This window comes from Protopterus annectens, chromosome 10.part0 (assembly GCF_019279795.1).
Source record: "Protopterus annectens isolate FY-2018-M chromosome 10.part0, PAN1.0, whole genome shotgun sequence".
NCBI classification, from domain to species: Eukaryota; Metazoa; Chordata; order Ceratodontiformes; family Protopteridae; genus Protopterus; species Protopterus annectens.
In genome coordinates this window covers 60,159,038-60,182,427 of record NC_056744.1, presented here as the reverse complement: position 1 = coordinate 60,182,427, position 23,390 = coordinate 60,159,038, and the positions used below count along the sequence as shown (strand labels likewise).

Below are 23,390 nucleotides of genomic sequence, written 5' to 3'. Positions count from 1 at the left end.
GTGTGTAAGAGGCAGAGTAGCTAGAGAGGGATCCAGTCAAAGCAAGTACTGGAGCTCTACTCCTTTGACTCTGAGCTACAGGTCAAGGACCTCTCAGGTAGTTTAGAATTTCAGAAACTTAGTCTGATGTCTCAGTTGTGATAGAAAAGAACAGGTGAGAGTAAAGACACTAGAATGCAACTTTAACCAGGTAAATGATAAGCAGAATTTAAGACTCTAGCATCAAAACAGGAATATAAGCAGCTGTAAAACCAGTGAAGCGCCAGTCTTGGAGGTGAATTTATACTACTGTTACATTTCTATATAGTCTAAGGCACCAAACTGTGCAAAAATTTCCCAGTAACACTGTTAATAGATAAATGCAGTAGTAAATGGCTAAATGAGGCTCATATCTGGCAGTTCACATATCTTCGTGTTTCACTGTTGCAGTCATCACATTTGGGTTATCCCTGCCAGGGTAGCTCTCGGCTGGCCCAAATACCAGAATCTTAGTATTTCTGTGTCAGTTGTTGTCGCTTGAGGACTGACGTCAAGTCAGTAGTATAAGGTAAGGCAGCCGACGTCATTACATCAGTCTTTCTTGCTGTGGAGCCCAAAGCAGAAGCAGTTCGCACAAGTGCCGGTCGGCCGCTACCTGAGTTTTCGTCTACTGAATTGAAATTGAAGTCTTCTAAAGCTAAGTACCCCATTGGGGATCCTTTTTTCTTGCACTAACCGATGTCAGAAAAAGTTAATAATTGTGTCGCCTGTGGAAAGCAAATACCACACTGAGACTTCCACTCTTACTGTGTCACTTGTTTAGGCCCAGACCACAATGTCCCTTGCCGTTTCTGTGCTTTGTTCAGCGCCAGAACTATCCATCGTTATGTCTTCGGTAAACTATCCGACAGCAGATCTTCCAAAAAAACTTGCAGAGACAGACCGCACAGGTACAAACCTACCGACAACACTTCTTAGTTATCAGTTCTCTGGTACTCAGTGAGGCGCTTTCGCAGCCCCTGATACCTGCTTCTTTTGATTTGCAGGCCACTACCAAGACCCTTTCGGAATCTGATATGCCGCAAAACTCTCTTCTTCAAATAAGGATCATGTGGTCGTCTCTACCTTGGATGGGTCCAGAGCCGCTGAGCAGGCACCTTTTTCTGAGGAAGTCCTTCGCACTACCAAATCTCGCCACAAACCAACGTGTTTTTTCATGACTACCATTCTTTTTAAAACTACCGAGTTTTTTAGGCCTGGGGTATGAACCACACCCAAGAAACCAGCCCACTCTCTGGCACCTGCTACCTTGTCTCAAATGCTTAAAATGGTAGAAGACCTTATCATGCTGATCAGGGGAAGCCAAGCTACCCCCTCCAAAAGGAAAAGAGATCTGTCCCCTGTAGTTTTGTCTGAATAAGAGTCAGATGAATCTGATGCATCTGAATATGAAGACATGCAACCCCTCTCCACTTATGAAGATTCTCATGCAGAGGATTCATTTCCTTCAGCCTCTCACCCAGAGGATTTTTCCTTTGGGGAAACCCTGCATGCTTTAAGGGAGCATTTCCAATGGGAGAGTCAGGACTGCCCTCAGTCTAAAAAGAGACTGGGAATTCCTAGATCTTCCACAACACAGACCCTTTGCCATACCCCCAGTCCTGGATGTTGTGGAGGATGTTTTCCTCGAATCCAGCTTGACTCCTGAAGCCCTTCCACCTGCTCCCAGAAAATCAAATGGGTACTATAGAGTCCCTGACTAACACAAATATCTTTTTAAAAATCTTACAGCTGACCCTGAGGTCATTTCTCAGGGGCCAAAAGGGATTAAAGCAACCTCTGCTAAGAATCCCACCCCCTCAGACAGGGATTCCCGAGCATTGGACAGATCGGGTAAAAAGGTATACACCTCATCTACTCTTGCTATCAGGGCACTAAATTGTCAGTTCCATATGCTGAAGTTTCAGCAACATACCTTGGAACTCCTTAAACAAAAACTGTCTTCCTTTCCAGCTTGGGCAGAATCTAAAGATTTACAAGAGTTAATGCATTCTGTAGTCAAGTAACTAAACACACCTTGCATTGTGGTTTTGAGTCCCTAGAAGCTTCTTGCAGGGCAGCAGTCACTTGATCTGTCATTAGAAGGCATGCATGGCTTAAGGAACAACCCCTTCCAGACTATGTCAAATCTAAATTGTTGAATGCCCCCTTGCACAAAGATAACTTTTTTGGCACTAAGGCAGAAGAGATCTTAAAGATGGAAGAAAAAGCAAAATCTATGCAAACAATTAAGGATTTCTTGCAGGTCCAACCCCCTAGGTTCAGCAGGCACTGTCCCTCCAAACACCGGTCCTTTCCTGCTCCCAGTAAACCGGCCCAGCCTAGGCCCCTTGGAAGCAGCCCCCCCCCCCCAAACAGCAGCCCCAGGGAATGCAGAGATCTAAGCAGTGGACTACCTCCATTTCAAAACCAGGGAGTTCTAAGCCACCCCCTTATAGTAAGAACTCACAATGACACCTCCCCCACCCCTCCCTCTGCCCACCTTCACTTACCCCTAGGAGGAAAACTCTACTTTCACGCAAGCATCTGGGCCACCATTATGAATGACCACTGGGTTCTCAACATAGTGTCTCAGGGATATAAATTTTCCTTCCATACCCTTCCAACCCCAAAAGGGTTCCCATATCTACCTCCAAACCAGTGGGCAGGGATTCAAAAGCAAATCCTTTCCCTGCTTTCTATGAGGGCAGTAGAGCACATTCCTGCAGAACAGATAGGCCATGGTTTCTACTCCAGACTTTTTCTGGTGCCCAGAAAAGAGGGCACCTGGCGCCCCATCCTTGATCTGTCCATTCTAAACACCTTCCTGATGATCCCAAAATTCAAAATGCTCACCCTCCAACAGCTGCTACCCATGCTGTCCAAGGACGCTTGGCTAGCCACCCTGGATCTAAAAGATGCTTACCACCACATTACTGTCAGGGAATCATGCAGGAAATATCTCCGCTTCAGGGCAGGATCTCAACACTTTCAGTTCTCTGCACTTCCCTTTGGCTTATCTACTGCTCCCAGAGTTTTCACAAAATGTCTGGCTCCGGCTATTGCCGTTTTGCAGACAAAGAAATATTCAGATTTACCCATACCTAGACAACTGCCTTATTCAGGCAGATGGCCAAGAAAAGCTGATCAATCACCTGGCCTGTGTAAAGACCCTACTAACCTCCCTAGGGTACACAGTCAATGAAAAGAAATCCAAACAGGTGCCCTCCCAAAGGATAATCTTCCTGGGAGCAAGTCTGGACACAGCATCCCAGATGGCATACCTTACTCCAGAGAAACAAATTTTCCTGATGGCCTACTTCCCTCAACTAGCCACCAGGCCCCAGCTATCTGCAAGGAAGGTCCTGCAAGCTCAGGGGTTCATGGCATCTTGCATACTACTCATTCCTTATGCCAGACTGCATATGAGGAAACTTCAGTGGTACGTAAAGAGCCTTTGATGTCAACACTCTCAAGACTTGGAAACTCTTCTACCTATAATTCCTTGTCTCAGAAAAAATTTTCTTTGGTGGGCAACAGCATGCTTCCACAACAAGGGAATGCCTTTCTCCCCACCCCCTGCTTCCCAGACCCTCACCACAGGGGCATCAAAAAAAAAAAAAAATTTTGGGACATCTATGTATTTTTGTTATTTTGCTCTGCACTGTATTGCTTCATTATGCCTGCTCTTTTTGCACATTTTATGTAAATGTATTTCCTGACTGCTTGAATCTTACTCTTGTACTATACCATTAACTTTATGTAACCATGTTTTCATTGCATTGCTTGTGGAGCTTTTCTCCCCGGGCCTCCACTGAAAATGGGCACTTTTTGGCCCAGTGGACTTCCCCGGTAATCAAACTGAAATAAATAAATAAATCAGACTACACTTGGGGTGCACACCTGGCCGGCAGGTGCATACAGGGCCAAAGGAGACAACATCCCTCTGCACATCAGTCAAAAAGAGATGATGGCTATGCAGCACGCCTTGATAGCTTTCAAGCCCCTTTTCTATCCAGGAGCTCTCCTGATCAAAACAGACAGCATCACTGTGATGTGGTACATCAAGCAGGGAGAGATTCACTCCTACCTTCTATGCAGGCTGGCCATGACCCTTTGGCACACAGCCTGTGCCATGCAACTACACCTGTTAGCGCAATTCCTACCAGGCTCTCTCAACTCTCTGGCAGTCCAGTTAAGCAGAAATCCAACTCAACAGAAGTACCTTCACCCTAATAACTCAGAAATGGGGAACCCAGAAATTTGACCTCTTTGCCTCCCACACCAGCCATCAGCTCAGCAAATTCTGCACCAGGGAGCATCACTGCATGGCTTGGAAAGTGGATGCCCTGTCCTTCCCCTGGGTCAGTCTTATCTGTCTATGCCTTTCCTCCCCTACCTGTCATACCCAGGGTACTGCTCAAAATAAGGGAGGAAAAACCAAGGACCATTCTTATAGCTCCAGACTTGCCTGCTTACCTCCATGGCATCTTCCTCAGATCCCAAACCTCTTGAGCCAGAGGGAAGGGGAATTCATGCATCTCCAATTGCAGACACTCAATTTGGCAGCTTGCCTTATTCCTTAAACCTGAACCAATCTGCCAACCTCAGTAAACCGGTTCTGGATGTTATCCGTGAGGCCAGACTTCCTAGCACCAAAAAGTCTTATGCTGATAAATGTAAAAGGTTCTGCACCTGATCCAGGCTAAGGGAGCCATTACAGCACAGCTCTCGCTCCCTCCCTCTCATCCTGGATTATCTAGGTGACCTACTACACAGTGGCATCTCTTTCTCCTCTATAAAAATTCATGCCTCTGCTATTTCTGCTCATTTTTCCACTGAGTTGCCTCTTTTCTTACACCTTTTGATCGTACAGTTCCTAAGTGAGGCTAGCAACTTGAGGCCACCCAGAAGGGCACCAACACCAGCTTGGGACCTTAACTTTGTATTTGAAAAGCTAACCTTTCCCCCTTTCGAACCAGCTGCTTCTGCAGAGCTAAAATTTCTCTCCTGGAAGACAGCATTCCTTATGGCCATCACTTCAGCCAGAAGAGTCTCTGAGCTGCAAGCACTCATGGCTGTGGAACCCTTCATTATCTTCCATGCAGACAGGGTATCCCTCAGAACTAACCCATCCTTCATGCCCAAGGTGGTGTCCAGTGTGTCTGTCAACCATTCCATTCATTTGTCTACCTTTTTCCCTAATCCCCAGAACAAGGGGGAAAAGATTCTTTACTCACTAGATGTGCAAAGACATCTCAGATTCTATCTAGACAGGACTAAATCCTTCAGAAAGTCTGATCAGTTGCTGGTTAGCTTTGCTACAGGGGCAGAAGGAAAGCCAGCTCCAAACAAACCATTTCCAAATGGATAGCACACTGCATCCATTTCTGCTACAAACAGCATGGCAAGCATCCCCCAAGGGGGTCAGGACACACTCCACCAGAGGAGCCTCAACCCCTGCAGCTTTCCTCAGAGGAGTCCCCACCAGGGACATCCTGGAGGCTGCCACCTGGTCATCTGTTCACACTTTTACCAAGTATTACCACCTTCTTCTCTTCTCCAAATCCAGGGCAGGGTTTACCTCTGCAGTCTTGCAGGGCATCCTAGCCAACCCCTAGTTTCCTTGACTGCTTCCACCCTTTCCCTCGGCTTTGGGAATCAACCCAAATGTGATGACTGCAACAGTGAAACATGAACATGGTACAGTTACGTACACTTACCGTAAATGTAGATGTTTGAGTGTATTCACTGTTACAGTCCTGGTTTCCCTCCCTCCATCCCCCTTTCTTCTTTCTCCTCTTATTACCATTCTAACTTGTTGTTCTTTCCTTACAAGGGACATATTGGTATTAATTTTCCACTGGTAGGGTTCTTCCACCAGAACCTGGCCTCCTACTTGGGGGCTCCTGACAGGTTTGGGCAAGAAAAACTGATGTAATGGCATCTGCTGCCTTACTTTATACTACTGACGACCTGACGTCAGTCCTCAAATGACAGCAACTGACGCAGAAATACTAAGTCTCTGGTATTCGGGCCAGCCGAGGGCTTCCCTGGCAGGGATAACCCAAATGTGATGACTGCAACAGTGAATACACTCTAACATCTATATTTATGGTAAGTGTTCACAACTGTACTTTCCGCTACAACTGCAAATCAGCTGTGGTTCAAAATACAAACCGCTAACTTCTACAAGGACTACTACTTATGGAGAAAGAAGTACAGTGTAAGGTATGAAGAATGCCAAGATCTTGCAGTAATTCATTTTTCCCACAACGTCAAATGATGTTACAAGACTAAGGTCCCAGAACAAACTAAAAAAATGCAAACCTAACTTTTTATATCTAAAACATGGAAAAAAGCGGAAAATTGCCAAAAAAAAAATCACCACTCGGATCACTGTAAATGCAATGTAAAATATTTAATCAGAATTGAAATAAAAGCTTTTTTCTTCTCCTTTTTAATGAAAAGCTTATTTCTTATAGTTCAGGGCTTTCTACACCCCTTGAGTCATATGCATCTTACATCCAAGAAAGCATAAGCATGTGCTGGTATAACCGCATACTTGCAGGCACCAAACATAAGAACTTTCTTGCCATTGAGGATTTCTGCTAGCTTCAGTTTTCCTTGCATCTTCAGTTTTTCAGTGGTTAGCTTGTGCATCTTTAGAGCAGATATCCCTAGGGGCTTTCCTCCCTCTTTGTTAAAAAAAGAAAGACCCCCCCCCCCATGTATACGGAAAAAGGGAAGTGTCTGCGTGGAAAACAAATACCCTATAAAGAGTCTGCCTGTTTTCTGAGACATTATGTCCAGTACTACCAGAATGTCTTGCCCCCAGGATGATCAAAAGTCTGCTTAACAGCCTTAATGTTTTTTTTTTTTTAAGTTACTTGCTGAAGGCCCTGTTTTATCTATGGATACTGGCTCATCTCTTTGGATGTCTCCCTTCTGATTCATAAGAAATGAAATGAAATTCTGTGAAAAAAGGCTTCTGAAGCTTTTGGCCTCTCTTCCCTGGTTTGTGGGCAACCCTTCTGTGGCCCTGTTGAAGTCTTGTGACCATCTGTCAGATGTTTCTGATAACTACAGTGCTGCTTTGAGGGGTGCTGGTAAGAGAAGTCTTTGGACTTTCCAAAACACCAAGCATATACACAAAATATCTATCTTTTGTGATTGTTTTCTTTTTGCAGGTTTTTGGGAATCCATGTTTATCTAATTGGTAGATTGTTAATTTTGCAGACTCTTCAAAAGTGTGAGATTTGTCATGAATCTGTTTCAAAGTTTTTCACCTCACTCAGGAGAAATTCTCTCTCCTTTATCTCGTAGGTTTAGTAATAGGCCAATTGCCTCTGTGGCCACTTTAAGTTTAGTCAGATATCCCATTTGAGAATCGAATCCTGTACCTTGTATCTGCTAGGTAAACACCTTGACTATTATGTCAAATGCCAACCCCCAACCGCCCCCAGTTCACATGCTAACTTTTCAAGGATGCATTTTGGGCACATGCGTAATGATTAATCTTCCCTCAGAAAAGGATGCATTCTGCTACCTCAGGTTCTTAGAGTTTTGTCACCGACTATGACAGGGTTCTAGGGTACATAGCTTCGACCATCCTGATGGTTCCACTAACCATACTGCATTGAGAAAAAAGTGTTTTCTAAAGTTTGTGGACTCTGCAACAGCATGCTGTATCATTTTCAATCCTGGCAATGGAATTTGTCAGGAAGGAGATGTCATAGTGGGCAAGTCGGACTGAATCCAGATCATACAATGTCTCCAAAAATACAAGATAGTCCTAAAAGTATGAAAATATGACAAAAGGCCAGTAAAAAATATAAAATTCACCAGCTTACACTTTATTAACAAGAACGTCTCAAGGAATACTACTAGAGGGCATTTCTTGCCGAAGCGCTAGAGACTTGAGACATTCTTGTTAAAGTGCAAGCTGGTGAATTTTATATTTTTTTACTGACTTTTTTGTCATATTTTCATACTATGTCCCCATCCTTTAACTTAGTCTGTAATAGTGAATGTACTTGACTTTGCCTGGGGGAGCAGTATCAAAAGGAATCCAAGTACAAAGAGTTTGGGACTGTTAGTTCAAGAAAAAGCACACAAACATCAAGGAAATGATGGCCTTACTGCATTAAAGACTGAGTCATTTGTGGACTTTGGCCTGTTACAGTGGTGTGGGGCCTTTTTTGGTAATGTGGTACATAAATAAGGAGGACCTGGTCTTATCCCAGTGCAGACTAGCCTTGATAGACTGGAAATTTAACTCTGCACAGTCTTTCCCTCCAGGCTACTTGCATTCCATTAGAGCAGAACGCAGTGGCAGACTCCTTACACAGATAGAAGATTGGTCATCTCGAATGAATGCTACACCCAAAGTTTCTCCAGGAAAATATTCCACCTGTGAGGAAGTCCCCAGATTGATCTCTTTTGACTCCAATCTCCACAGACAGCTTAGCATATTCTGTCCCAGAACAGCTTGCAAAAAGGTCTGGAATACCAATACCTTTTCATTCCCATTGGCAGGAATGCTCCTGTAAGTCTTATCCCCTCTTTTTCTTTGATAACCAGAATTTTCTTTTAAAAAATTAATGACTTCTCAGCAGTCATACAGGTAACTCATTTTGGTTCTCCCATCTTGTGAAAATGGCCAAAGACAATTACCAGAAACTTCCCAGAAGAACGGACCTACTTGCACAAAATGCTTGGATGATAGCATTTTGATCTCACTCGTGAACCTTTTCTCTGAGGATGTTGAGCAGGTATTCAAGGAAAATATAAAACCTGAAACTTAAATTCCTTTTAGCCAAATGGAAGTGTCCAGTTCCTGTCACAGTAGAAGCCAGGACCCATTCGCTGTGGGAAGTTTGTTTCACCAGTGTCTGTGAGTTGCCCAAATCAGGTCTTTCTTACTCGCCTATTAAGATTTGCATTTTGGCCATTTGTTTTGGTGTACATTTATTCCCCCCCCCCCCCCCCGCACCTCTTTATGTCCATTTTTTTAAATGAGTTTTGCATATCCACCTCTGAAACAGGTGGATCCTGCTTGGGATCTCAGATTTGTCTTGGAAAAACTGATTCTTCCACCTTTTGAACCAGCTTATCAAGCTGATGTGAAATTCTTGACATGGAAAACTATTTTATTTCTCTGACGTCAGCTAGGTGTGTATCTGATTTACAGGTTCTTTTGCTGATTTTTCATAGGGACAGAGTAACATTGGGAAATAACCTATCCTTCATACCTAAGGTTGTCTGCAAGTTAATTTTGTCAGTCTGTCTCTGTGTTCTTCTCTGAACCGAAAACTTGAGGGGACAGGGGATTCTGCATACTATTGATGTCCACAGGCTACTCTGTTACTACACACTGACAGAACAAAGGACTTTATGATCAGCTCTTTTCTTTGATGGAAATTAATCAAAATGGACAGTTTCAAAATGGTTGTACCATTCCATCCAGTTTTTCTCACCAAGGAAGGTTCGCGTCTCAGAAGGTCGAAGCTCACTGTACTAGAGCTTTGTCTACTTCTAGGGCATTTTGAAAATGGATGGACTCAAACTCTTCTAGTGTCATAGTTTTTTTTTTTTTTTAATAAGCCCTAGTTAATAAGCCGTAGTTTTGGTCTACAGCATAAACAGTCCTCAAAGAACAGCAGTGAGAAGCTAAAACAATCTTGAATCTATAATCACTTGAAACTGCCATGTTTCTTGTGTATGGCAGTGCAAAGTGCGGTGCAGCTTTTTTTTTACAGGATCAGAAGTGCAGCAGCGCGCTAATGGTAACACAACCTTTAAAGCTGTAGAATGCTTTTGTGATTCTACACTCTTATTTGTAGCTGCTGTTATATTAAGGTAGTAGGCCACTGTGGTGCAGTGGTTAGCATTGTTGCCTCGCAGCAAGAGGTTCTCCAGTTTGATTCTTGGTTGGAGTGCCTTCTCTGCAGAGTCTGCATGTCCTCCCTGTGGTTGAGTGAATGTTAGACATGCAGTTAGGTGCATGTGTGTGGTTGTGCCTTCTTTGAAGGTTGGGCGCTGGGCTGGCAACTCAATTCCATAAAAATACGCTGCCAGTCATTAGTGGATCGGTGATCTGCTGTGGCCACCCCTAACCAGGAAAAGCCAAAGACTACAAAGAATTATGATTTAATCTTTTATGATAACTTGTAGGTTATATGGTTGCTATACTCTCTCAAGGTGAGTTTTGATATCTTTGCCTCAAACACATTAAGTAGATTCTGATTGGATGCCCAATCATAACACTGATACTTTAACATTTTTAACATTAGGACAGTTTGAGTTGCAGGTGACTACCTTTTAATACTTTAAAAACAAATAAATACTACAGCAAGCTAATTTTTACCCAGTGCAGATAATCATTTGTTGTAGCTGTATTGCTGCAAGTCCTACCTTTCTCACAATGATAAGCAAAAAAAAAAAATCGTGTTGCGACAGTTGAGGATTGGTAGTGCAAGGGGTTGAGGGAAAGTAGGTTGTGCTTTCTCTTTTGCATGCAAAACTTGTTTCCTTAAAATAGCTTGAGTAACGGAAGAAAAAACATCTTTCTTTCTTTTTTGGATGTCACAAAAACAGTTTTAATGGTACTTAAGTGTGGAATAGATTACTCCTCGCATTCATATACAGATGTAGAAAGACAATATCTCAAGATGTTTTAGGTTCTAGAGATGAGCAGTGTTTTAGGTTCTAGAGATGAGCAGTTCAGGCTCGGAGGCTGCATGCATTTTTTCATTCTAGATGAACTGAGTCAGTGAAAATGAGATCCAAGGATTGTAGCAAAGCTGCATCTCACAGACCTGGGAAGATTCCTGGATTGAAAGTAATATCAAGATTTCCTTCCATATCACTGTTGCAGTATTCTTTAAAATAGTTATCCCCTTCCAAGGGTAGCCCACTGTTCGGCCAGTATACCAATGACTTTAGGTTGTTATACATACACAGTATGTCACACATTCCCCCTTGCATGGCATAGGGCATGAGGTTGATGTATGGGCATAACATCCTTCTTTGCCGCTGGACTGAACACCATCTTCGATTGTTGTTCTGAACACTCGTTCATGTGCTGGCTACCAAGCCACTTTTCAGTACTCCCCTCTGAACAGACCACTTCTTGTCTTTTGCATCAGAGTCCCAAGTCTTCTGGCCTGGGAGGTGAACACCCTCTCTTTTTCTTGGAAGGGGATGATGTTCATCGTGCATACAGCTGCAGTCATAACAGATGGGTTTTCATGCCGTCAGGCGGGTCCTCGGTCGGCCGAATTCCAAAGTCTAGGTCTGGCGTCGGTTGTCGTCGCTTCTTCCCTGACGTCAGTGCGACAGGGGTATAAAAGAACCAGCCGACGCCATTTTCTTCAGTCTTTCTTGCCGCGTGGTGCCCGAAGCAGAAGCAGTTCGCAAGTGCCGGTCGGCCAGCTCCTGAGATTACGAATATTTTGCAACCGAAGTCTTCTTGAAAGCTAAGTACCCCGTTGGGGAAACTTTTCTTGCCTCAGACCGATGTCAGACAAAGTTAATAATTGCATTTCATGTGGGAAGCAAATACCGCATAAGGATTTTCATTCCCTCTGCATTCCTTGCTTAGGCCCAGACCACGACGTCTCGGCCTGTCGTTTTTGTGCTACATTCAACAGACGCACTATTAAGCGTCGGGCGGAGTTCGCCCAACACTATTTTGGCAAAAAATTTAATTACATTATGTCGTCGGATACTTCGACTCCACTTTTGAGTAAAAGACGCAAAGATAAGGACTGACATACGAGGTCCGCGGCTTCTACCGACACCACGCCAAAGCCGACTACAGGTGGTCCGGTTCTCAGTGAGGCACCTACGCAGCCCCTGACTACTGATGACACTTCATTGGTGGTGTCTACTGTACCCGAGGTCACAGGCTCTTCGGCCCACACCCCGACTACCGATACCGAAGCCACTCTTGGCGGTGAAACTCAGAGTTTAGACAGGACTGCCACCTCTCAAGGTATCTTCAGGCCGCCTTCTTCTTTTTCCATCAAGGCTTTCACTAAGTCTAAAGCAGCCATGCATTCTAAGAGACAAGCTCCACAGGGCCCTTCTCAAGGCCCCATGCCTAAAAAGCAGATGCTCAAAATGGCTGAGGATTTGATTACTCTTATCAGGGTTCTCAACCCCCCCCCCGGACAAAAGGCCCAGAGTGGAGGAAGAATCCTCCTCCTCGGACCAGGCCTCCATTATTTCAGAGCATTCAGATGACCAGGAACATTCATACTCCCCTTTTGAAGATTCTGATGCAGAGGAGTCCATTCCCTCTGTCTCCCCTCCTGAGGATTACTCTCTTGGGGAAACCTTGCATACCTTGAGGGAACACTTCCACTGGGAAGGCCAAGAGTACTCAGACTCCAAGAAAAGGCTTAGGGATTTTCTTTTGCTCCCTCAGCACAGGCCTCTGGCTATACCTCCTGTCTTAGACATTCTTGATGATGTTTATTCGGAGGCCTGCCTTAACCCAGACTCTTTACCTCCAGCCCCAGTCAAGCCTGACAGGTATTACCGGGTTCCTGACTCACACCAATTCCTATACAAAAGCCATGCGGCTGACCCAGAAACTATCTCACAGGGTCCCAAGGGAATTAAGGCCTCCACTGCTAAAAATCCATTACCTTCAGAGAGAGATTCCAGAGCTTTAGAAAGGTGGGGTAAAAGGTATACACCTCGGCCACCTTAACCATGAGGGCATTAAACTGCCAGTTCCATATGTTAAGTACCAACAGTTTCTGTTATCACAGTTGAGAAGCAGAATGTCACAACCTGAACAACCAGACTTGAAGGAGTTGCAGGATTTGATGCATAGTGCAGAACAAGTGGGTAAACATACCTTGCAATGTGGTTTTGATGCTTTAGAGGCCTCATGTAGAGCTGCTGTTACAGGATCAGTCATACGTAGACATGCCTGGCTCAAAGAGCAAACCTTACCAGATCATGTCAAAGCTAAATTACTAGATGCCCCTCTGCAAAAAGATGTATTATTTGGTGTTAAAGCTGAGGAGGTATTAAAGAAAATGGAGGAAAAGGCTAAGTCAATGCAAACAGAGAAAAATTTCCTACAGGTACAACCTCCACGTTTCAGTAGAAATTGGCCTTCCAAAAATTGGTCCTTTCCAGCCACGGACAGACCCCAAAGAGGTAGATACAGGCTCCCGAGGGGCAGAGGGCAATCTCAAGTATCGTTTAGAGGCAGACAATGGCAAGCTCCTACACAAAGAGGTGGTGAGGATAGTTCACAGCCATTCAGAAAGCAGACCCAATGACTTCCCCCTTTGCATGCCAAACAAGGCTCAAATGGCAGCACCTTTAGGCGGAAAACTGGCATTATTTTCGAAAAATTGGCATATTGTCACAAAAGACAAATGGATCCTGGACATTATAAACAGAGGCTACAGATTCCATTTTCACACCCTTCCAAAAATGAGAGGCATGCCAAACCTGCCACACAATCAAAGGGCAGAGGCACAAAAACAGATTTCAGATCTCATGGACATGAAAGCTATTCAAGAGGTACCTACACAAGAACAAGGTCAAGGTTTTTACTCAAGACTATTCCTGGTACCAAGGAAGGGAAAAGATTAGAGACCTATTTTGGACCTATCCATCCTAAACACATTTTTACTCATGCCAAAATTCAAGATGCTCACATTACAGCAGCTTCTTCCCATGCTGGGCAAGGAGTCTTGGCTGGTAACATTGGACCTCAAGGAGGCATATATGCATGTCCCAATCAGACAAGATTGCAGAAGATACCTCAGATTTCTTGCAGGTTCAACCCATTATCAATTCTCTGCATTGCCCTTTGGCTTATCTACTGCCCAGAGTATTCACGAAATGCCTGGCATCAGTAATTGCCTACTGCAGACTTCAAGGGATACAAATATACCCATATTTGGACGACTGCCTGATCCAAGCGGACAGCAAGCGCATACTTCTGAAACATCTGGCTTTTGTAATAATGTTGTTGAATTCTCTGGGATACACAGTCAACAAAAAGAAATCAAGGCTGATACCCTCTCAAACAATAATTTTCCTGGGTGCCAACTTGGACACAAACACCCAGATGGCCTACCTCACGCCAGAGAAACAGGGGCAACTAACTCAATACTTCAGAAAACTAGCAAATTTCACCAGGCTGACTGCAAGGAAAATCCTGCAGGCTCTGGGATTCATGGCATCTTGCATCCTACTAATCCCATGTGCAAAGCTGCATATGAGGAAACTTCAATGGTACCTGAAAAACCAATGGTCTCAACACAGCCACAGTTTGGAAACAATAATACCACTGATTCCATGTCTTCAAAAGGAATTTCTGTGGTGGGCTCAAGCATGCCAAAGAAACACAGGTCTCCCATTCTGCAAGCCTCAAGCAAATCAAGTCATCACAACAGACGCCTCGGACTACGCCTGGGGGGCGCACATGACAGATCGGTGCATTCAGGGCAAATGGTCCCAAAAAGAAAAGCACCTACACATCAATCAAAAGGAAATGCTAGCAGTAATAAATGCTATTATGGCTTTCAAAGACCTTCTGCATCCAGGTCAACTATTGATAAGGACAGACAACACCACAGTAATGTGGTACATAAACAGGGAAGAACCCATTCATACCCCCTATGCAGGCTGGCCATGTCTCTTTGGAACATGGCTCTGGAATTACAAATCGAGCTTCAAGCACAGTACTTGCCAGGCAAGGAAAACACTCTGGCAGACAACCTAAGCAGAAATATGACAGATCCACACGAATGGAAGTTGCATCCTCAAGTTTTTACAGATATAATTCAAGTATGGGGAAGGCCAGACATAGATCTCTTTGCCTCCCACAAAAATCACCAATTGGCAAAATTCTGCTCAAGGACCTTTCATCCACAGGCCTGGAGAGTGGACGCACTCTCTTTCAGTTGGACAACAATGACAGTTTATGCCTTTCCACCTCTTCCTCTGCTGCCCAAAGTTCTATTAAAAACCAGAGCAGACAGACCAAAGATGATTCTCATTGCTCCAGACTGGCCAAGCCAACACTGGTACCCACTCCTGAGAAGCCTGACGCATTCCCCACCATGGATCCTACCTCTAATGCCTCTTCTTCTGACTCAGCACAGTTTCAAAACTCTTCACAGTCAGCTAAAAACACTCAATCTGGCCGCATGGAAGATTCCTTAACTTCACAACAGACCCTACTCTCCAAGGAGGTGCAGGATGTCATTTTGGAGGCCAGAAGGCCTTCTACTAGAAAAGCTTACTCCACAAAATGGAAACGGTTTTGTGCCTGGAATGAGAAAAAGGGCCAGAATCCTGGAATACTGAATTTACTTCAAATATTACAGTATGTAGCTGAGATGCTAAGCAGTGGACTTTCATTCTCCTCCATCAAAATCCATACATCAGCCATTTCTGCAGAATACAACACTGATCCTCCTTTATTCTCTCACCCCCTCTTAAGACAGTTCCTCAGAGGGGCTAAGAATATAAAACCCCCACGGAAACAACCAGTACCTGCTTGGGACCTCAATTTCATTCTAGAAAAACTGACCTTGCCTCCTTTTGAGCCAGCTGCCTCAACAGAACTGCAATATTTGAAAACATATTGGAAAACAGCCTTCCTTCTGGCTATCACCTCAGCTCACAGGGTATCGGAACTACAAGCCCTCATGGCTGTGCAGCCTTTCATCAGTTTCCATCAGGACAGAGTTTCCTTACGAACCAATCCGTCCTTTATGCCAAAGGTGGTATCCAGGGTAGCTTTGAATCAGGCTATCCACTTACCTACCTTTTACCCTAATCCTCAAAATAAAGGGGAGAGACTACTACACTCCTTGGACATCCACAGACAGCTGCGTTATTATTTGGACAGAACAAAGCCTTTCAGAAAATCAGAGCAACTCTTTGTGTCCTATGCTACAGGAGCTCAAGGGAAGCCAATTTCAAAACAGACAATCTCAAAATGGATAGCCCACTGCATACGCTTTTGTTACTCTTTTCATGGTAAAACTGTACCTGCAGGCATCAGATCTCACTCCACAAGGGCCACAGCTACCTCTGCAGCTTTCCTCAGAGGGGTTCCTACCAAAGATATTTTGGAAGCAGCCACTTGGAGTTCTGTGCATACCTTTTCCAAACGCTATCACCTGCCATTATACTCCAAAACTAGAGCAGGCTTTGCCACTGCAGTCTTGCAGGGCATCCTGGCTCCTCCTAGTTCCACCTAGTGCCTACCACCCCTTTTTTAGCTTTGGGATTCTACCCATCTGTTATGACTGCAGCTGTATGCACGATGAACATAGTACAGTTTTGTACCTACCATAAATGTAGACGTTCGAGTGCTAATACAGCTGCAGTCCAGGTTTCCCTCCCTCCTTCCCCTCTTGGGACAGGCCTATTGGCTAACACCTCCTCATACAACCTGATTGGGGTATTCATTTATGGTGTATTTGCTTGCAACAACTGTTTTTTGATTATATTGCATTGCATTATTACATAAATTTATGTATTGCCTTCCTTCTGGGGGCACCTGACATCTGGGGCAAGAAAAACTGAAGAAAATGGCGTCGGCTGGTTCTTTTATACCCCTGTCGCACTGACGTCAGGGAAGAAGCGACGACAACCGACGCCGGACCTAGACTTTGGAATTCGGCCGACCGAGGACCCGCCTGATGGCAGGAAAACCCATCTGTTATGACTGCAGCTGTATTAGCACTCGAACATCTACATTTATGGTAGGTACAAAACTGTACTGTACTTTACACCTTCACTCCCCCTCCCCTCATACAGAAGGTCCTGTTCAAAATAGAAAACGATGCTCCCAAAATCTTGTTGGTGACTTCCTTTTGGCCCATACAGCATTGGTTCCCTCCTCTTCTGCATTTAGCCAAGGACAGTCATCACAAGTTGCCTCACAGGTGGATCTACTCTCACAAGACAAGGGAATCTCTCATCCATCCTCACCTATCCACTCTTTAACTGACACTGTGGATGATAGAATTTTGATTACATACAAGCACCCTTTTTTTCTGAGGACAAGCTGAAGATCGTACAGGAGGCCAGGAAACCTACAACTAGGAAATCCTACTTATCCAAATGGAAGAGGTTTTCCGTTTGGTGTCTTTCTCGTAACCTGGATCCACTTTCCGTGGATGTTCTTCGTGTTTCACTCTTGCAGTCATCACATTTGGGTTATCTGCCTGTAGGTAGCCCTCAGTCGGCCCGAATACCAGAGTCTTGGGATTTCTGCGTCTGATGCTGTTGCCTCTTTGACGTCAGGGGTATAAAACATGCAGCCGATGCCATTACATCAGCTTTTCTTGCCGCGCGGGAGCCCGAAGCAGTTGGCAAGTGCCAGTCAGCCGCTACCTGAAAGTTTTGTTTTTCGAGTTTCAAAGCTGAAGTCTTCTAAAGCTAGGATCCACTTTTCATAGATGTTCTTTGGTTCTATCTTATCTGTGTGAACTGTTCAATGCTGGGTTGGTTTATTCTTCCTTTAAGGGCTACTTAGTAGCTGTCTCTGCTTGTCTGCCTTTATTACCTCCTTTAACTTCTAGATTTGAGGCTAAACAGTTTCTTCAAAAGTTCCTTCATATTAGGTCTCCCAGGAAGCCTGCCCCTCCTCCTCCCTAGGATCTTAATTTTGTTTTAGAAAAATTCACCCAGGCTCCTTCCGAGTCTGCAGCTTCAGCTTCCTTGAATATTGTTCGTGGAAGATTTTACTTCTATTAGCTCTGCCAGACAGATGTCTGAGCTTCAAGCCCTTATGGCTGATCCTTTTTAAGTTTTCCGTAAGGACAGGGTGTCCCTTCATACTAATTCTTCCTTCTTTTGTGCCCAAGCTGATGAATGAGTTGTCTCTTTCAGTCTATTCATTTGCCCACTTTTTTCCTTCTCCACAATATGCTATTGAAAAGGTGCTGAACACCTTGCATATGCATAGACAACTCCGATCTTATTTGGATACGACTAAGACTTGTAAATCTAATTGGCTTTGTTTGCTTTTATCCTAGATCCTTAGGTCTGGCTGTTTCCAAGCAGACTCTTTCTTCTTGGATTTCTAAAGCCATTTCTTTTTTAATGCCTTTCATGGCAAGAGCCTTTCTTCTTTATTTAAGGCTCATTCTGCTAGAGCTATGGCTTCTGGTGCTTTTTTCAAGGGCTTAGATACTAATTCAGTTCTTGAGGCAGCTGCCTGGACTTCTTGTGCATACCTTTACCAAGCAGTCTAAGCTGGATGTGATTTCCAGAGCTAAAGCTGGCTTTGCTAGGGGCATTCTTCATGGCTTTTTAGAGGGCTCTTCAGTGCCTCCCCCTCCCAAGTTTCCTTTTGAGTTTTGGCACGCTCCCATCCAAGAATACTGCAGCAATGAATATAAGGACATAGTACAGTTATGTAAAAATCTTACCGTAACTGTGTATGTCCTTGCCTTCATTGCTGCAATATTTGCTAACTCCCTCCATCCCCCTAGTCTTTGCTTCCTTGGATATACAGGTTACCTCTTGTGTTTCTTGGACTGTGTTCCTACTTGGGGCATTCAGTTCTGAATGTGGTAGGCCTGAATATCACCTTTATGCCCTGTGCTACGCAAGGAATGTTTGGGTGACGTCCGTCATACCTTTTAAAAGCAACCAGTAGTCTTTGGTAGACTGACCGGACATTTGGGCTTCCATAGCAGGGAATCCCCATCTGTTAATACAGCAGCAGTGAAGGCAAGGACATCTACCATTATGGTAAGATTTCACACAATTGTACTTTTTTAAAGTTAACATGTGCATGCCGTATAGAAATCTTATTCCTCAAGAGCTTTCATATTCAGTGTTTTTATGTTTAGCAAAAGAGCTTGGCATCTCTTGTACTGTTTGTATTGGATTCCACCAGAGGATCATCAAGGAGAGAGCCTAATCCAGGGCTGTTTGAACCAGGAAACTTGCTTGCTTTCGACCTAGTCATTTGCAGATGCTGTATTTAAACAGAGCGCCCACAAAGGAAGGAACCCCAGGAGGTTTACAACATACCTTTAGAGTCCCAAGGCCTCCCTAAGCTCGAGGGCATCTGGCCTAGTGAGGGATCTTTGCAGTCCTTTAAACCTGATGCTGGCTTGGGACAGTCTGGCAATGCTGTCAGTAGTCTACTGCATTCTCAGTGGAAAGCATGCCCTCCTGAGCCTGTCTGTGGTTTATCCAACATCTTAATACACTTCCACAATCCTGATTCTAGAAATGCTGAAAGTAGTAAGGAATTAATATTAATTATTCATTGCCTCTGCAAATAATAGGTAGAGCAAGCCGGTCTTAAATCAGTCATTAAATAGTCTCATTTCATCTACCTCTTACTTATTCCATGATAAGGCTGTACCATAGCAGAGTTGCCAGATTGCCTTCCTTAGGGAGGTCAGCAGCCAGACCATCTTAGAAACTGCCCATTCCTTCTCTGTGAATTATAACTTGGACATTCTCTTTAGGGCCAGAATAAGTTTTCTCAGAACCATTCTGTAAGGAATTCTACAGCGAGTAACTTCTACTGCAGTAGTGAACAGTATGATGAACACAGATTGGTGTAGTTGAGGAAAAACTTAATATTTTCTTTAGTTTGAGTACTGTTCATTGTAGTAATTACTACCCACTGTCTGCCCCGTTTCCTGTCTGAGGTTGGAGTGGGTACCTAGTGACCTACTCGTATTCATAGGTTCATAGGTTCATACTAGGCTATCTGCCCTAGGGCATTTATAAGCCTAGCCAGAATGTGTTTGGCTTTCGCCACCCATTTTAAATTTATTTTGCTATGCCCTTTTTCGAGGTTAGTATACTGTGCCTCTGTCTAACAGTGACACAGAAGTGATACCCAGGGTAAACCTACGATCTCCCATCCACTCATCAAGATTCTTCTTGAAGAGAGTCAATGAGGGACTCTGCCTAACCTGGACTGGGATTTTATTCCAGAGTGAAGGGAGCCTCTGGGTTATGAATCTGTCCCTCCAGCATGTCCTATTTATTTCAGTGCTGAGATTCAAGTCTCTCGAGTGCGTAGCTCGATGGGATTTGGATTTTCTGAGGTGCAGCATGTCCATTAATTCCGGGTTGGACATGGCTTTATACGTCAGGCACAGATCGCCTCTGAACAGGTGGTATGCCACTGAGTAGAGCTGGAGTTTCTTTAACCGGGCAGCATATGGCATCTGTTTGAGCCCTTTGATCCTCTTGGTAAGGTACTTTTGGGGTCTTTCCAGTTGCTGCAGGTGTCTGGTAAGGTACATCCCAAAAGGGGCATTGTACTCAATTATATGGGCCTGATGAGGGATGAGTAAAGAGGCACGATGACCTCCCGTGATCTAGATGTGAATCCCTTTATGATTAGGTGGGCTGTATAAAATGTTTTTCTAACCACTTTGGCCACGTGGTTGTCAAATCAGAGATTGCTATCAACTTGGGTCCCCAGGTCCCTAATTACTTCTTCTGTACTTAATGGATTACCACCTATGTAGTAATTTGTGGGCACTTTGTTTTTGCCAAAGGGGATGACTATACACTTTTTGGCATTTAGCTTGAAGCCATGGCTCTGGCACCAGTTGTCTGTTGCTATGAGGCCCTTTTGGAGGATGCTTGTGTCGACTGGAGAGTCGATTATGGCGCCCAGTTTGCAGTCATCTGCGAACTTGGTCAGCCACAGTCCTTCCGTGTTGGCCTGTACCATCAAGAAATATATACCGAACAAGAGAGGTCCCAGAACTGAGCCTTGTGGGACACCACTTGTAACTGGTTTGGAGTCTGACATGGCTCCAGCAATTCTAACCATGTGGGTTTTGTCCCTGAGTCAGTTTGCAATCCATCTAGTGACATAGGGGTTTATATTTAAGCTGGTGAGCTTATCTATAATGCCCGAGTGGGGTATTGTATCGAAGGCTTTTGCGAGGTCCAGGTAGGCTGTGTGGACCACCTTCCCCTCGTCAATGGCCTTGGTGACTGTTTCAAAGAAATCAACCAGGTTTAAGAGGCAGGATCTGCCCTTAACAAAGCCGAACTGGGTAGGATCCAGTGTCTGTAGGTCCCCGATATCTTTATTTATGAGGTCCATGATGATCCTTTCCATAGCTTTGCAGACCAAGCTAGTCAGGCTTATGGGGCGATAGTTTCCAGGATCCGTTGAGGCACCACCTTTATGGAGAGGGACCACTGTTGCTGTACGCCACTCTTTGGGCACATATCCTGTAGTAAGGCTGAGATTGAACAGTAGTTTTATGTTTGGGTTTAGCTCTTCTTGGAGTTCATGTAGGACGCAGCCCGGGACACCGTCTGGTCCCATTGATGCTGTGTTTTTGCTTTGGAGAGGCGGCTCTTACCTGAGCATCTGAGATGTCAGGGGCAGCACTCTGCTGGGATAGATATTTGCCCTTTTGGTGGGGAGGGGGGGGGAGTTTGCACTGAACCTGTCAGCTAGGATGTTGGCAATGTCTGTGGGTTCAGTGTATTTTTTGTCATTTTGGACTAATTCTGAGCATATCTGGGAATTACCACCCAGGTTCCTAACATAACTAAAGAAAGCCTTGTGATTATCCTTAGTGTCCTGTGCAATTTTTCTCTCTAAGCTGGCCTTAGACAATTTTATGAGTGCCCGTAGTTTTTAGCTAATACTGATCAGTGATGCCTTCCCTTTTTGGGATTTTGCTCTATCATTTAGTAGCTTCCTCCTTCTATTGTATAGTTTGTTTATGGCTGGGGTCCACCAGACAGGACGTCTGCCTTTGGAGGATTGGGTCTTGGTTTTATTTGGGATCGCATGATCCATGCATTCCCTCACCTTCTCTCTCTAATACCATACAAGATGCTCTGTTCTCGGATTTGTCCAGTATCTGGAGGAGTTCTGGAGATTCTTTTGGTTAGGCTGCCATCCTTAAGGACATAAGCAACATGGGTAGCTAGTACTCTGGTTTCAACCTAAATTCTTGACTGGGACAAGAAGGAATTAAAAATGGCATGTGCAGATGTCCCTCTTCCACCACAGATGTGCTGATCTCCAGGTGGGAGGGAGTCCACCCAACCAGAAATGGGAAGGGAAATAGTTTTGGAAGAAAACTGGATGTCAGGTTTTCTGTGGCAGATGTCCCAAGAGTTACTACTACTGCCACAGTGAACCTACATGAACATCTACAGTTAGGTAAGTTTCACAGCTTGAACCCTGTTTAGTATGTGAGGTGCTCATAAGCTTCCGAAAACAGAGCTGCGAATAGTCTAGTCATCGAGGTTGCAGGTTGAAGTAATGGAAGATGAAATGCACAATGTAGGCTGTTAATTATTTTGATGGAATGAAGTTGTCTTAATTGTTGTGATTAACTGTTTTTACTTCTCTCTTATCTTAACAGCTATGCTCAGGGTGGTATCTGCAGTACTGCAGTTTGGCAATGTCATCTTCAAAAAGGAACGAAATACTGACCAGGCTTCTATGCCAGAAAACACAGGTAGGTTTTATTTATTTTGTTTATCAGGATAGTGCTGTGATCACTTTTGCAATTTCAGATGCAGTCTGAGTTAATACAGTCACAGTGGTGTAGATGGCCAAGATGCTCACACAAAAGTTATGTACAGTATTTACAGTAATGCTTTATTAGAATGACTGTACAATGCCAGGATTTTGGATGAGGAGTTGAAGTAACTGGAGAGGAACAAGTGCTAGTAAAGTTAGGGGATGCAGTCCTAAGAACACCTACATTAAGCCTGAGGAGATGTTTTTGAGCTAAAGTCTAAATATGGAATTAGGTGGAGATGGGACTTGGTGAATTGGAAGAGATTCCCAGAATATTGGTGCTAGTGTATAAAATGAGTGGTCAGTATATGTAGTTTTATATTTGGAGCTAGCAGGCTGCGAGTAGATGGAGAATAACTTCTGAGGTTGTAAAAGAACGTTTTCTTGGTCATTTTAGCTTCAGGAGATGAAAATGTTTAAAAATGTAGGAGTTTGTAAAGTAACAGTGTGAAATTGATTGGGAGGGGTGGCATAGTGGTTGGTCTTTACCTCTCCGATTCAAGGTACAAAGTTGGATTTTGACCTGTGCTTGCTGGTTAAGCTTGTAATAGCCTGCAGACTGATAGTGTAGTATTTACCAATGAACATATCTGCTTTCTGATTGGCTTTGGAGAGTTAGACAATACTAATCTTGGAGATTAGATGAAATTTATTTTGTTTCAGATGGTCTGTAGGATAATGTGTCCTGGAGGCTGCATCTAGAATGAGAAGGCATTATTCAAGTTAAGCTAGGTGGGCTCAAACTATGGCAGCTGTTGCTGAGGTGGTTAAAGGGAGATCTTTCCGGTTCAGATGGTGAGTGAGTTAATTTTGTTTCTTGTTTTTTTTA

The 23,390-nt window shown here is 44.1% G+C and overlaps 1 protein-coding gene across 1 annotated transcript in view; it reads left to right on the top strand.

The window, feature by feature from the left end:
• The window catches only part of MYH10 (myosin heavy chain 10), a 2,709,460-nt gene that overhangs the window by 866,615 nt on the left and 1,819,455 nt on the right, over positions 1 to 23,390 (top strand). Inside the window, exon 10 of the mRNA XM_044086713.1 lies at positions 22,401 to 22,496. Within this exon, the coding sequence (XP_043942648.1) occupies positions 22,401 to 22,496 (96 nt within the window). The remainder of the gene's footprint in view (positions 1 to 22,400; positions 22,497 to 23,390) is intronic.